Source organism: Drosophila willistoni (genome assembly GCF_018902025.1).
Source record: "Drosophila willistoni isolate 14030-0811.24 chromosome XL unlocalized genomic scaffold, UCI_dwil_1.1 Seg141, whole genome shotgun sequence".
Taxonomy (NCBI): Eukaryota; Metazoa; Arthropoda; class Insecta; order Diptera; family Drosophilidae; genus Drosophila; species Drosophila willistoni.
The window spans coordinates 3,511,793-3,527,265 of NW_025814052.1; the positions used below are offsets into that span (position 1 = coordinate 3,511,793).

The following is a 15,473-nucleotide window of genomic DNA, read 5'->3' on the forward strand; positions in this document are numbered from 1 at the left end:
AACAAAAACAAAACAAAAAATCAAGCAAAGAAAAATAAAAATACAAAAAATTGAAGAATATTTAAAAGAAAAATATAAATTACATAAACAGTTTTAGTTTTCTCTTATGGAGCAATTAAATATATAACAAATATAGGTAGATAATATATATATATATATATTAAGTGGAAATCGGATTTTACAGCGCCTGCGCCTGGGCCACGCCTTGTTGGCCCTGATTGTTCAGCTTCAGCTTAGCCTCGAACTCCTCGTAAACACTCTTGTAATGGGGTCCCAATTCTTCGCGTACTGAATCGTACCATCTAGCCAACTTGTTGCGATTCTTAAAGGCACTGAATCCAATCGATTCTGTAAGGCAGAGGCCATAAATTGATTAATGAACAAAATTTGAGTGGTTTGGTTGGTTTGGTTTACTCACTGGGCTGATCTATCTCACAGATGGCACTGAGATCGGCATAGGATATATTGTCACCCATCATGAATTTACGTGAATTCAGAAAGAGTTGCTCGAAATCGTTTAATGTGTGCTCCAATTGCTTTCCAGCCACATTTACCTAGCGAAACGAGAAGGATTTTCAATTAGATTGCGATTTGCATAATTTAAGGATATTAACCTACCGCATTATCAGATGGTCGCGTCTTTTGCAGATATGGAACCAGCCATTTTTGTTGAAAATATTCCGTACATGCTACACCCATATTGGATTGATGCCAGGCTAAATACTCATCGATCCGACTACGGCCAAGATGACGACGTGGATACCAATGCTCCGGCACAAGTTTCTCTCGTGCCAAATGGCGAAAGATGGCCGTATTCTCAGACAATTGATAGCCATGATCGGTTATGGCCGGCAGCTTACGGAAACGATTGACCTTGTCACGGAATTCGCCAGTTAAATGCTCACCTAATACCAAAAAGAAAGACATTGAGATAAGCATACCATACATACATATATAATACCATAATCTCATCAAGATCGTCTGATGCTAAGAATCACATTTAATCGATCATCAATGGCGTGATCACAATGAAGTTGACAACAAAAACAGAAACGTGCCAAACTAAATATAATAATTTTGTTTGTTTTCTTTTGGGCTTATCATTAAAAAAAAAACACACACAAGAAGTGGGCGGGTCTCAGAGACCCATATCTAAAGGTTTTGCGTTCGTTTTCCTAATCTAAATGTCATTCTCAATGTCGTCGCGAAAAGTTCATCTCTTTGTTCCCCCAATATGAATTTTCAGGTGGTCAATAATTGTGCTCATAAATCTATTTTCTATGGACAAAAGTTATCATCAATTTGATTTCATGTTTGACGATGTTCAATGACTCATCTGATTTATAGTATATGTATATGTTGGTACTTATCTATAATATATGGAGTTATCTGGTTTGGCATATTTTGTTTTAGTTTTGAGGTGATGTGACAATTCTTTACATTATCCCTGATGGAACTAGATTTCAGTAGGGCTAGATCGTGGGATCAAAACGCTTTTTGGTTGCAGTACAGAAAACTCTTTATCCTCAAGAGAAATGAAGCCTCATGTCCGTCTGTTTAAGTCAATCTCATATACTCAATTATATATCTATTACGGATGAAATCTAATTGTAAGATATAAGCTTTTTATTGCTAAAGATTTTTGAAATAACCACCAAGTTTTGTTTAGCCATAAAAAACAAACTTTTTATGATATTTCTTACTTCCTTCTTGTTAGTCAAATGGCAAATACAAATACAAATATATATACATATATATATATATATATGTATACAATATATATACATATATGTATGTGGGAAGTATGAAGGAAGAATCACTCTCTCAGATAGCCTACAAAACTTGACCTTTAGGGCATTGCTAGGGTCTCTTTCTCTCTCTCTCTCGTGTTCTTATTAAAAAAAAAACCAAACTAATTAAAAACCAAAAAAAAAAAAAAAAAACATACAACAACAATAACCATCTGCTAGAATCAGAAACTATAATTAAATGCATGTGCGCTGCTCATAGGATGATGATGATTTGGTTGATGATGATGATGATGATGATTAGAATGATAATTAGAATAAAATTGCAGGGAAAATGTAATTGATTAGTCAGCAAGTTGATTAGATTTGCTTTTTGTTTTTTTTTTTTTTTTTTTGTATGAGAGCAATTTTTCAATTTTTTTTAATTGGCTGCCACTCAAAAATGTCAAGTGAATAGGATTGTGTCCATATATGTATATATATATATTACAATTGATAAGAACTAACAACAACCAAATTAAACAAAAATCATTGTCGAAGGTCAATTTGTCTATTCTAGTTTTCCCAGCCATTGCCTACGTGATTAAAGCCCTTTTCAAAAACAAAACAAAATTAAATTAAATAATTTCCAAGCATATTTAAACGAGGAATTTAAAAAGAGATGAACAAAAACAACAACAAACAAATGTAAAGCAAAGAATGAAATGTATATTTAATCAAAATTCGAAAAACGTGATAAAAACAGGCAATAAGCACAATAAACTTAATTTTTAATCTATTGAAATTGCCTCATTTTTGGATACCCTTTAATGACCAAATGAATTGAAATTTCAATAATAATAATTTGTCTAGCAAATTTGAATATTAAAGCTATTATTATCTAGCCATGAATCATTCTAAAAGTGTTTACATTCATTCATTCGGTGATTTCTGCCTGGTCAAAACACATTAGACTACTTTTAGTTTTTGAATGACTCGTTGAGATTCACTTATTCGTAATCACTTTGCAGCTTCGAAAAAATTATCTTAAATGAGTTAAAACTATATAAATTTCGAATCCCTACTTAGGTGGCGTTATGGCACTATATAAAAATCAGATTTTCAGCATATGAACAAGTCATTTTTGAACATTCTTTTAATCAAATATGAAATTTGTTCAAGGGCTTAAAAGAGACTCATCCAGTTTGTTTTCTATTAAGATAAGTTTGCAAATCAACTAAAATTTTCATAAATTTCGAAAAGCATTCCAGAGAGTCATCTACTCTTAATTTTTGTTTAAAATGAAATCGAATTTTCTGAAAAATTTCGTAAACTATTTAAAATGAGTTATAGTTGTTGTGCTTTGCTTTTGTTTTTGTCATTAGCCGTTTGATGTGATCGAAAATGAATTGCAAAAATGTTCTAGTCATTGCAGTTCTCCGATATTTATGTACATATGTATATAAATCAGAGTGTTTATCCAGAGTTAATTGGTTGCTTGGTTGTTTTCTTCTTCTTTGCCATATTTGCTTTATATGTATTTATAGTATAGCAAGGTAAAGTTAAACAAAGGTAAAGTTGATAAAGTTCTTTCCTATATATACATATATATATATATGCTACTTATTTCAGGGCAACTCGGCAATATTGGCAAGCTTTTGGTTTTATTTATTTTCTTCATTCAAATTTGCACAGATAAAAGCAAGTTGTTTGCATGAAGAAAGAAAGCAAAACAAAAATGCTTATACCATTTTCAACTCTGGTGGGAGGGTATATTAGCTATGACACAGTTGTAAATTAAGAGACAGAAATTCAGGGGATAAAATGGTAGGAAAGGGAGTCCTGGGGGAGCACTTGACTTGAGTCAATTGATCAAGCTACATATATCCTTTAGCTGTTGATCCTTTATCCACTTGTAGTTAATAGGTAAAATTAGATCGATGCTTTTGCTGTCTGTTGGTTAATTTGAAAATGTGGACACCATTTGCCACTTGCCGCTAATTCGCTAAATAATAATAATATCTATATGTATATGTATATGTATGTGTATGTTGTTTGTCAGTTCTTTTCTGTTCGAAGCGTGCCTTAGGTGCAAGATGGTTTTAGCACCTGAGTTACCCATAAAAAATAAATAAAAAAAAAAAACAGACGTCAATAAACTTAAAGAGTTTTTAAGTATAATTTTCCTTTTGCTCTGTTCAGTTTCGGTTTCGTTTTTGTATTCTGTTTTTATACCATACACCCATAGGGTGAAATGGTATATTAAAGTCGCCAAAATGTATGTAACAGGCAGAAGGAAGCATCTCCGACCCCACAAAGTATATATATTCTTGATCAGGATCAAAAACCGAGTCGATCTAGCCATGTCCGTCTGTCCGTCCGTCCGTCCGTCCGTCCGTCCGTCCGTCCGTCCGTCCGTCCGTCCGTCCGTATGAACACCTAGATCTCGGAGACTATAAGAGCTAGAGCCACCAAATTTGGTATGCAGTCTCGTGTAGTATGTACGCTTATCGAGTTTGTTTCAAATTTTTGCCACGCCCCCTTCCGCCCCCAGAATTTACATAAAACTGTTTTTCTTAAAAAGTATAGCAGATAGAAACATCAAATTTGGTTTATATACTCGTTTAGTTAGCGCGCAGAAAATAATTGTTCCAACTTTTTGCCACGCCCCCTTCCGCCCACGGAATTTACATAACTCTGATTTTCTTAAAAACTATGAAAGCTACCGACATTAAATTTGGTATGTAAGTTAGCTTAATAGACGCGCAGATATTGACTATTTAAAAATTTTGCCACGCCCATTTCCGCCCCCGAAAATTAAACAAAACTGATTTTCTCGAAAACTAACAAAGCTAAAGTCACCAAATTTAGTATGTATATTGGCATAGTATGCGCGCAGAATACATATATTTTAATATGTTGCCACGCCCACTTCCGCCTCCATAATTTAGAAAAAACCGATTAGCTCTTGCTATTTTTTGACCATCGCGATCAAATTTGGCAGACTAGTAAATCTTATTTATTTCTATCAAACTACCAAATTTGATTGAAATCGGACTAGAAACATACAAAATATACGTATGAACGTATTTTGCTACGCGATCCATAAGGGCAGAATTGGTCGTTGGCTAGTGGCGGCGCTAGAGTGCTCGTGTGTTTGTAGAGTGAGCGAGATAGCAAATTGTATGAGGCATGTTAAAACAATTTAGTAGACATACATTTGGTTTTCGAAATTTTAAATATTTGTTTCACCTGGTGTATGGTATACCCAAGTCGGCGAGACGACTTACTTACTTCATTGTCTTTTGATTTGGTCAAGGTTACGAGAAGAAGGCAAGAGACAAGATCATCATCATGTCATAAACTAAAGAAATTTATGCAAAAATGCAATTAGCTTGATACATAAATAATCTGATCATATGCATTAAATGTGGTAACACGATCTGTCCCCTTCCTTTCCTACCTTAGGGTTCAGCTTGGTTGCATTTCTCACACACTCTCTCCCTTCCTCCCTCTGTCTCTCTCTATATATACATATATGTATAGTATATCTTACATATTGCATTTAACTATATCCGCAATCTCGTGTCGTATCTCTATATGCTAATACCTGCTTAACGTGAAGCTTCAAGTCAAGCTCAAACTCTGAACCCCTCTTAAAGCTCTTCCTTATGCAGCTTGAAAACTTGATTTCTCAGTTTGGACTTTAGACTTGACCAAAATCCAACTGTATTAAAAGAAACTACAAAACAAAAAATAATAATAAAAAAAAACACACACACACACAACAATAATGTTGTAAAAAAAACGCATCGAGTGTTGTTAGTTTTTCTAGACAACCTTGGGCAGGTTAAAGACACGACTTTTAGGTTGCACTCCATTGGCCAAGTGCACTGAGAAAAATTGGCATGGCATCAACTATATATGTAAAGATCTCTTTAAAATTTAATCCATATCTTTGGACTTATTGTTCAATCATAATGGGAATATACATAACTAAAAATCTTTCAAATTTTGTTGAATTTTTGGCTTAGTGTAAATTTGTATCGTCTTTGAGTTTAGTTCTTTTTTAATGATTTTAAATCTAATCTTGTTTAAGTTATTATTCGATTGATAAATGCAATTCGGATCAAGTGGTGAGTACTTTTGTACATATGCTATATAGATATATATATATAGATATAGAGATAAAGCTTTGTCTTGATTACAAAGTGCAAAACTGAAGCAACATTTGGGTCAAAATTTTAAACTGCAAGTTGGACTAAATATTGGGACTAATGACTTGCTTATTAGTTGTTTCTGTCATGCTCAAATCAAAGATAAGGTCTTTCAGATAAGTTTGAAAAGATTTTTGACCCAGTGATTTTTCAAAATCTTTGGCAGTGTGTAGAATCTGTTGTGTCTTTGAGTTGAAAACTTGGCTGAGTGGAGGATCCTTTGAAATCTATCTAACTTCCCTTTCCCAAACCAAGTCGATGCTAGAATTTCCGTCATCATTTTACAATATTTAGAGTTTTGGTTTCTAATTTTGTTAAGAAAACAACTAATTATGTAAAATGCACTTTCCCTTTTGTTTGTAACCAAAACTTAAACAATGGAATTTTTTTCTTTTTTGGTTTTTCGTTTGTTTTTATGAGCGGAAAATTTTGTTTTTTCAAGTTTTCGAAAATCGAAACACACACGAAACAAATGTTATGAAAGGGGACAGCTGATATTATGGAAATGCATAGAAATTCGGCTACACAAGTGAGAGTGTGTGTGTGTGTGTGTGTCGAGGTCGGGGTCGACCTTTGGGATTGGAAATGTGTCAATGGGCACGTACTCACTCACTCACGAATTATACACGAACGAATGGACTCACCTTTCAGCATTGAAATGGGTATCGCCTCGAAGGGTATTTTGGATGCCTCCAGGAATATATATAGAGCGCGACTCGATTGATTTAGAAAATCAAAATAAAATTTCAAAGGCTGTGACATTTTAAATTTTCCAATAGAATAGCAACAACAACAAAACAACAAAAATATTAGGCCAAAAACAAGAAATTAAAATTAAAACAAAAAAATAAACAAAAAACGAAAAACAATTGCAAGTAAATTTAATATTCTAAATTCCAATAATTTCAAAATCAAATTTTTAAATTTCTTGTTGTTGTTTCTATTTTGACTAGTTTCCTTTTCAGTTCGCTCGCTCCTCGCTTCCTCGATCGATCAATCGCCTTCGAGTGTTTTTTGAAGACTGAGCTCAAAGCCGCATCGACTGCGACATTTTAAATGAAATTGTGTGTGTGTGTGTGTACGGTATGTTGGTGTGTGTGTGCTTGTAGGTGTGCACTGTGTGACGGCGGTGGGGATGGGGGATAGAGGATAGGGGGCAAATGTTGTGTATAGAAGCAGCGTATGAAAAAGAAGCCGGTCGTCGTTCCGTTGCGTTGTCTGCCTTTTGCTTTTGTTTTTTCTTTTTGCTTTTTATACCCTTTCATATATGAGGTATACAGGGCTATATTTGGCCGAAAAAACAAATGACTATAGAAGGAACTCTTTTTGAAGTGAAAACTTCTTTAGAATCGTTGGGAGTGATTTCAGACTCGATGAAACGAAAAAGCGACACTAAACAGAGACACATATAGATCTTATAGTATTTAGCCTGCGAGAGAATGAGATGCAAATATATAAAAAGCATTATAAATAAAAAGCATTATGAAAAACTTCGACCAAGCTGGGAGTCGAACCCGGCCGCCCGATCGCCAAGCGAGCGAGCACAACAACAACAGAGCCACGTCGACACTTTGTAAATTGCATCACGGAATTCATTCATTAAAATTTAATAAAGTATACACCAGAAGTATCGCGGATACTTAGAAAAGATTACGATAAAGTTCCAATGATTTTAAGTGGCGATTTTAACGTAAATTTTGCATTGGACACAGCGGTTCCTTTAATTGACTTTCTTAATACAACATTCAGTTTAAAAATGTGTAACAATCGCACTGAATCAACAACACGATCAAAAACAACAATTGACGCGGTATTTCAAAGATATGTTGACAACATCGAAACCAAAGCATTTGTATCATATTTTAGCTATCATAAGCCACTCGTATCATTTGTTGAAATTGAAAACATTGAGGATGAATAATAATAAAACGAAGAAAATAAAACATGACCTTTATAGCAATATTATAATGAACCTATAATTATCCCGCTCCTAATGCTGCTTTCGTCTCATTCTCTCTCAGTTTGTTTTACGGAATGTTTCACTTCTATCGTGTCTAACCGTTAGACGCCCTCTTTTTTTTTTTTTTTTTTGAGACCTATATTTCCTACTATTTTGACAATTCTAAAACTTTTTAATCTTACGCTAATTGAAAACTTTCAATTTGTTATAAAATCCATACAAAGTTTTATATTGAGGAAATCAAAAATTATCATTAATAAAAACCCCAATTGAATAGCGAATTCTTTGCAGTTTTTAAAAACTTTCTTGAAATGATTTTGTGGAATATCAAGTACATCCTTTTTGGTACTAATCGAAGAAACAGACTTAATTTAAATAACATTTTTGAACTTCATTTTTAAATATGAACAATTGGAGTTTCATTTCTCAATGAATTGAATTTAATGCTTATTTAAAATAACAAACGAATTTTCATCTTAAATTGAATTGAATGAATTTCTAAAACAAAGTATTAAATTTAAAGCTGTCCCCTTTTAAAAGTCTATAAAAGGTATGACAAATTCAAACTAAAATCCAAATCTTTCCAGGGGGAAGCCGCCTGTATTTCCAATACATACATTAAGTATATAGAATATTAAGAGTTATATCAGATAATTAATGCTTATCCCAATACATTCATATATAAATTTAGATTACTGTAACAAGGTTTACCTCTCGCTAGGTGGCGACACTATGCCAATGTCTGTGTTTGGTGGGGGAAATCGAAAATTTTAGAGTAAAAATATCGTTCTTTGACCAAATTCCTTAATGATTTTCCTTATTTCTATCCCACTAGAGTTATGGAATAAGAACTAGAATATAGATGCTTTTCTATTTGATTTAGAAGAAATTTGTTGTAATGAAAATTGATACAGGGTATTATGGGTTTCGTTGATTAAACTAAATATAACAATATTTTGTATTTTGTTTTCATTTTTCTGTTGGTATTTTTGTTTTTGTGTTGTTTTTTCTTTTTGTTTTCAGTTTTGTTTTATGTTGTTTGCTGGTGTTGTTGTGTGTGGGGATCGCAGAGCTTGTTTTTGCGGCGCATTTTATAGATGAGAGATTGTTGTTATTGTTGGTCGGCCGATCGGTGGGTCGGTCGGTCGGTCGGTATGCACTCTACAACAAATCGGAGATTGAGTTGGATTCAAGAGTCAGCTGCTTGACACCTAAGGGGAAGTGGTGCAAGTGAGAGAGAAAGAGAGAGAGTGAGAAAGAGTACGAATAAGAGTGAAGAAAAATGGGTGTGGCAGTGTTCATCTGTCTGATTGTGAGATGTGAATGAATGTGAGTAAATGAGTTATACATATTTACATATATCCATTTTGATCACAAAGTGCCATTCAATTTGGATATCAAATTATTTTTGATGCACTTTTTACTTTGTAGTCAAATAGTCAACATTTGCAATAATTATTAATTTTCATTTGCTTTTAAAGTTATTTGAATTGCCATTTCATTTGGAGAATATTATGGGCATTTAAATAACTGGGATTTTTTTGTGAAACAAAAAGATGTAGTTACTTTGGCTCTAACAATAAGTGGATAAACTTGAGTTAAAGTGATCAATTGTATGAATAAATCAGATTATTTTCTCTCATATTCATTCAAATGTATTTGTTGTTCACTATGAATCAAATTCATATTTGGACTATAACTAAAGTAGACACACGAATATATGAGATTATGCTACATGAGTAGACAATTATTATTATTATAGTCTGATTAAAATAGTGCTCGTTCCACTTTTCTCCTTTTTGATTTACTGTTTCTATTCATTCCGCTACCAATCTCTTCCTCATTCTCCCTCTCTGTTATGGCTTTGTGTACTGATCTTTGTACTTGACTTGGGGGACTCTTGATTATTGGTTCTCCAATCAAATTTATACCTTATCTATTTTAGTGAGGAGGGTTGGGTCGCAAAAAAAAAAAAAAGAAACAAACTCTAAATACGAGTATTTAGAAATGTCTTCATACATACTAAAAGTCATTGTAGATTCATTGTTTTTGCTGGTGTACTTACTACTAAACGTTATCTTGTTTACCAAACTGAATAGCAAATACAATACCAACAACAACAACAAACACAGTCACCTACATATGTATATGTATATCGAGTACATTCGGTCAGTGGATGGTTGTTGTTGTTGTTGTTATTATTGCTGATAACTGGTAGAAAGACAAACGAACTAAAGATCCAATGTTCGAAACGATCGAACGAAGCAACCAAGTACGAGCGCCTTTTGTCTTTGGCCATTAACTAAATGTATCTTTAAGATGCATTTTGCCGTCATAAAGTGGTTGAACAACTTACAAACACACACACACACACACACAAATACAAATGACTCGCGAAACGAGCAATAACAAACCAATACATACATATATTTATATAGAGAGATAAAGAGAGCCTATGACAGATTAATAGATATTTTAAACAAATTATTATAAACAATTAATTAATATTATATCATTGACAATACATTTGATTTTAATAATTTTTGTGATTTTCTATAAATACATTTTATCTATTTGTTTTGGCTCAATTGATTAATTTCATCTTATTATTATTTTTGCACACAAAATGAATTCTAAATCTAATTGTTTGATTAACAAAAACTTTTTTACTTATACACTACCATTTAAAATATATTAATTTCTAATCAATATCTAAACAATTATGCGCCACAAAGCGATTCCATGTGGATCCATGCCAAATTGGCAGGCTCTGAATTTGTTTCCAGTTTACAAAGGATCCCAGTCTTTGGCTAAAAACAAAAATAGAAAAATTTAATGAAAACTTTAAATCAGCAAATTATCGAAGCTTTTAATAATTTAGCCCGATATGTCTAGTATATAGGATATATACAAAATACAGCATGATCTTTCATTAAGTCTGTTTACAGAGTTCAAATCTTAAATTAAAATTGCTATCGCTTCAGATTTGATAAAGCATTTGTACCAAACATTCCTAAGCTATTTGGAATTTTACTTATAATATTTTTGATAAGATTCATAAATCATATTTAAATATTTGCTTTGATAAATGCTTTCAATGGTTTTTGAAGCAACTATTTCAAAGAATCTGTACTAGATGGAATAATAAAGATTAGACTAAACGAATTGGAACCTATCATTTAAAATTTCATTTTGTAATAGATTTGAATTAATAGCAATTACTCTAATCTTTGAAAATTGTCATTTAAATTATTAGCTTACCGTTGCAGGATGATGCTGCGGGCGGTTTTTGGTCCAATTAAAGGTAGTTGCTGCAATTCTTTTTCATTTCCATTGTTAAGGAGCCGCAGGATATTTCCTGAAAGCTCTTTTGAACGCTGCGAACTCTGCGTTTTCATGGCAATGCGCTGACTCCGGCGACGAGTTTGCATTGACGCATCATTGGATGTGATAAAATTTGATTTGCGAGCAATTGCACGTCGTGAAGTTGGTCTTCTGATGGTTTCATCTGCGGAAATTTGCTCTTGGACGGGTGCATTGACAATGGTGGAATCCAATGCAGTTATATCACTTATTATTGATATGGGCGCTACGCCAGACACACTTGTCGGACTGCTGGTAAACATGACGGGAGTTTTGTTTTCCAATTCCTCCTCGTTTATCGAGTAAAGGGTGGAACTGCACTCGAAGCTGGGCACTGACGAGGCCTGCCTCAGTCCTTGTTCCAGTGTGAGTAAATGTAGTTGTCGTTGCAGTTGCTCATTTTTCATTTTCAGGTCTAGATAATCCTCGTATGTGGGTAATGGAATCCCATTCGATATGGAATTCGATACATCTATTAAAATTGGCTGCTGGCGCATTCTAATAAACTCCTGTCGAGTACTGAGACAAGAATGAAAAATTAATATAGAATTGATGTGAAGCGATGGTGGTTTAAGATTCCAACTTACTGCTCTTTGGCCTTTGGTGTTAAACCCATCTCGGAGCGGGTGCGAACAAGTGTACTTTTGAATCTTTTTGGCGGGGAAGAGAAGCTGGACAAACCCCTGTTGTTGCTGGTGTTGCTGTTGTAAAGTCTCGGGCGCTTTATTGCCGTCGAGCTGGGCAAGGGTCGCCGGAAATCCGTGGGCATTGTATTTGTAGCCGCAGCGAAGCGCTGAAAGTGAAAGAAATTTGATACGGAGTGGCTTGAGAATTGCGGTTATTGATGGTGGGTCGATTGTTGCGGTTATTGCGTTAGTTTCTATATAAGCAGCTGCTCCATAGAGATCACTATGTGCTAAGGCGGTTTGCAAAACATGTCAGTGGTTAAGTCAGTTGATAGCGTTGGCCCAGTACAGCTGGAGATGAATCTAGCGGAGGGACATATCCAGGTCTTACCCGTAAGCGCACTGCAGGAGCTGGATGCGAAAACGTTGGAACTTGAGACGGTGCAGAAGGAGCAGGCGGAGGATAATGAATTAGTTCAGAGCTCTGAACGTTTTCTGGAGAGTAAAGAAGAATTGGAACAGATTGCAAATGCCTTGGAGGAAGATCTCCTGCCCCAGCCAGAGATATCGGAGCTGCAAAACGAACAAACCAAACAATTGGAAAAACAACCACTGGACGAGGGATTGGATGAAAAGCTGTTGGAAGAACAACAAAACGAGGTAAATCAAAAGGAACAGTTGGAAATACCGACGAAGGAATCGCAGAATAAGGACCCTGATGAGGGAATCGATCAAACCCCTCTGGAAAATCGACAAAATGAGGAACTCCAAAGGCAACAGTTGGAAGATTGTGATAAAAAACAAACAGAAGATTCGCTTAAATTAGATGAAAGTCCATTGGAAGCAGTAGAGGAGCGATTAGAAAGACTACCGGATGAAAAATTAGATGAAGAGCAAGAAATTCGTGTCTGTGAAAATGAAAACGAACAAGAATTGAGTCAATTGGAAAATACGGAAGAAGCTAGACGAGAAATTGTAGAACAGCCTGAAAAGGACGAGGATGGAAAAACATTGGCTATAGATCAGAAGGAGGTGGAACAATCTAAGGATGTTCATTTAACTGAGCCCGATAATCGAGTAGAGAACACAGAAAACAATCCTTGTCAAGTATCTGGTGAAGAACAAACCGATTTGCCCAACGAGACTGTACGACAAACTCTACGGAAATTGTTAGAAAAACTTTGGCCCGATCGCATATCAACTGAATTCGAACTGGAGCGGGCTAGCGCCAAGGGTGACAACTACTTGGGCGTTGTGTGGCGCATCTGTGTGAGACCGGAAGGCAGTCTGGTGCTCAAGTTGCCACCACAGAATAGCGTGAGGCGCAAACAGTTTTTCGCTCGACCCTGCTTTCTACGCGAATCTTTGGCCTATGAGAACTTTCTGCCTCTTGTGGCAGAGTTTCAAGGAGAACGAAATGTACCACATGAGGAGCAGTTCACCCAGTATGCCCGGTGTCACGCCTGTCGTCTGGATGAGCCCAACGAGTGCATTGTGCTGGAAGATCTGTGTCGGGCCGGTTACGATTTGCATGATCGGTTCGCTGAACTACCCGTCGAATGTGTTCGCTTGGTGATGCGAGCCTATGGAAAGCTCCATGCCACATCTCTGGCCATAAAGCAGCAATGGCCGGACCGTTTGAAGGATTGTCAGAGTCTTGTGGATATTTTCGAACAGCGACGTGACGATCATTCGTTGGGCGTGTACTTCAAAAACCTCAAGCAGAGTGCCCTTGGCTCACTGTGCCCGGTGAAGGATCATCACTATGTGGAACGTCTGGAGGCATATTTTGGTCTTGGAACATTTTTTGAGCTGCTTCTGCCATTGATTGGTGGTAAGAATTGTGAGCCATATGCCGTGGTCTGCCATGGGGACTGCTGGAATAACAACATCATGTATAGACTCAGTAAACCGGAGCAGGACAACGACGATAAAGGGGGACGACCACTCGATGTCCGTCTTATTGACTGGCAACTAATGCGCTATGCTTCACCCATTACGGATCTGGCATATTTCTTTTTTAGCTGTACATCTCGAGATTTTCGTGGAAAATATTACAAATCCATGCTGGAGACTTACTACACAGAAATGGCCCAACAATTGACTAGGTTAGCTAGAGGCGATTCCAAAGTAAATGCATATTATCATTCTATCACTCTTCCTCTCTCTTTTCAGATTGGGTGAGTCCGCTGATGAGCTGTTCCCCTTGCAGGCATTCAATGAGCAATTGCAATCAAAATGCGCTGTAGGTCTGCTCTTGGCCATGATGGTATTACCAATTGTCACTATGCGTGGCCAAGATGTGCCCGATTTGCAGACAATAAGCGAACTCATCGAGGCTGGCGGCACTACAAGCCTAAAGGGAGCTGGTTTCCTCGGTTCTGGTAATGAGGTGCTCTATAAGAAGCGCATGCGGGATGTCATTATGGATTGTGTGGACAATGAATACATTTAATTAGTTTCTGCTGACGCTGCTCTTACCTTGTGTTGTTGTTTCAGTCGCTTGGCCCCCTTGGCGAAATGCAAAGTCGAATTCGTCTCAGCAAGATCGCAGGTATGGGGACTGATGCAGGCCAATAATGTAAAATATGAGCGGGCATTAATCGATTCTGTGGATTATAGTACACCATTCAAAATATATACTTTAATGATTTAGTGCAAAAAGAAAAGAATTTACCTTGTAGCATTGTGGTTAGAGTACTATCACGATAGGGTATAACAGCATGGCCAGAGGACATGGACATGAGCACCTTGTTAATGGAGAGTAGACCGTGATTAATGTAGACACCCTCCTGGCGGGCAATGCCTTCATGGCCTGTACGCCGCACACCCTCCGAACCGGCCAGATCCACAATATTGAAGCGCACGGATTTGGAGCAATTGGGCCGCAGGACATAAATGGTGAGAATGGCATGGGAACGTGAGCTATTCTGATTCATATTGGTAGGCCGGACATGACGATTCTGTGTGCCCACCTTTAGCACATTCAGCAGATCATCCTGATTCCGAATAGGCATCTGAATGCCACCATTGAATCTCTGGCCGCGCGAGCATATCTGAGTTGATTGTCTGCCAAGCAGTTCGTAGGCCTTTTCGTTGTAGACTTCGATGAAGGAAGCGAATACTTGAGCAGAAACTATGCGGTTCTCCTGTTCCTGCGACAGACTATCCAATATGGCTTTGAGGCAGCGTGGAGCAATTCCCAAATGTTGTTCGTCACAGAAATCACTGTAGGCCAAGCCCATAGTGTAGCTCTTGCCGGTTCCCGTTTGGCCATAAGCCAAGACTGTGCAATCAATGCCGTCCATAACTTTGTCCACCATCGGCTGGATAAGTGTATTGTATAGGTCTCTTTGAGACACTGTGGGTCCAAAGGCGAAATCAAAGCAAAAAACATTGTCACCCACAGCAACTGAATTGGCGCACTGTGGTGGATAATGTACAACGCTTTCATCTGACCTAACGCGACCGCTTCCACAGATTGTGATAGGTGCCTCTTTTACTGCTATGCGGACGGCACTCAATTTATTAGCGGCCATTTTAAATTCAAATATGTTTCGCGTCTAATTGTAGCCGCTAG

The 15,473-nt window shown here is 36.4% G+C and overlaps 3 protein-coding genes across 3 annotated transcripts; 1 reads left to right on the forward strand and 2 right to left on the reverse strand.

Moving 5' to 3' along the window:
* Window positions 1-50: 50 nt before the first annotated feature.
* Window positions 51-6,960, reverse strand: LOC6649230 (glutathione S-transferase theta-3). Its single transcript, XM_002071207.4, has 4 exons — window positions 6,589-6,960; window positions 619-905; window positions 419-554; window positions 51-348 (listed from the first exon to the last, which is right to left on the reverse strand). Exons 1-4 carry the CDS (start codon window positions 6,704-6,706, stop codon window positions 179-181), a joined length of 711 nt encoding a protein of 236 aa, XP_002071243.1. The 5' UTR covers window positions 6,707-6,960; the 3' UTR covers window positions 51-178.
* Window positions 6,961-10,371: 3,411 nt separating this feature from the next.
* Window positions 10,372-15,473, reverse strand: LOC6649231 (kinesin-like protein Nod). The gene is made up of 5 exons (XM_002071208.4): window positions 14,571-15,473; window positions 14,375-14,502; window positions 11,855-12,060; window positions 11,166-11,786; window positions 10,372-10,714 (listed from the first exon to the last, which is right to left on the reverse strand). Exons 1-5 carry the CDS (start codon window positions 15,430-15,432, stop codon window positions 10,606-10,608), a joined length of 1,926 nt encoding a protein of 641 aa, XP_002071244.2. The 5' UTR covers window positions 15,433-15,473; the 3' UTR covers window positions 10,372-10,605.
* LOC6649232 lies at window positions 12,188-14,562 on the forward strand. Its single transcript, XM_002071209.3, has 2 exons — window positions 12,188-14,001; window positions 14,069-14,562. The coding sequence occupies exons 1-2, from the start codon at window positions 12,203-12,205 to the stop codon at window positions 14,346-14,348; spliced, it is 2,079 nt and encodes a 692-aa protein (XP_002071245.1). The 5' UTR covers window positions 12,188-12,202; the 3' UTR covers window positions 14,349-14,562.

Excerpts from the sequence above, each read along its gene's own strand:
- LOC6649230 (XM_002071207.4), bottom strand. The coding sequence starts at position 6,706 with ATGTCACAGCCTTTGAAATTTTATTTTGATTTTCTAAATCAATCGAGT. Across the intron at positions 906-6,588 it reads ACCCATTTCAATGCTGAAAG|GTGAGCATTTAACTGGCGAA; the intron begins GTGAGTCCATTC and ends TTTTGGTATTAG. Across the intron at positions 349-418 it reads CTGTGAGATAGATCAGCCCA|AATCGATTGGATTCAGTGCC; the intron begins GTGAGTAAACCA and ends TCTGCCTTACAG.
- LOC6649231 (XM_002071208.4), bottom strand. The coding sequence starts at position 15,432 with ATGGCCGCTAATAAATTGAGTGCCGTCCGCATAGCAGTAAAAGAGGCA. Across the intron at positions 14,503-14,570 it reads TCTAACCACAATGCTACAAG|AATCGATTAATGCCCGCTCA; the intron begins GTAAATTCTTTT and ends TATAATCCACAG. Across the intron at positions 11,787-11,854 it reads ACACCAAAGGCCAAAGAGCA|TACTCGACAGGAGTTTATTA; the intron begins GTAAGTTGGAAT and ends TTCTTGTCTCAG.
- LOC6649232 (XM_002071209.3), top strand. The coding sequence starts at position 12,203 with ATGTCAGTGGTTAAGTCAGTTGATAGCGTTGGCCCAGTACAGCTGGAG. Across the intron at positions 14,002-14,068 it reads ATGGCCCAACAATTGACTAG|ATTGGGTGAGTCCGCTGATG; the intron begins GTTAGCTAGAGG and ends CTCTCTTTTCAG.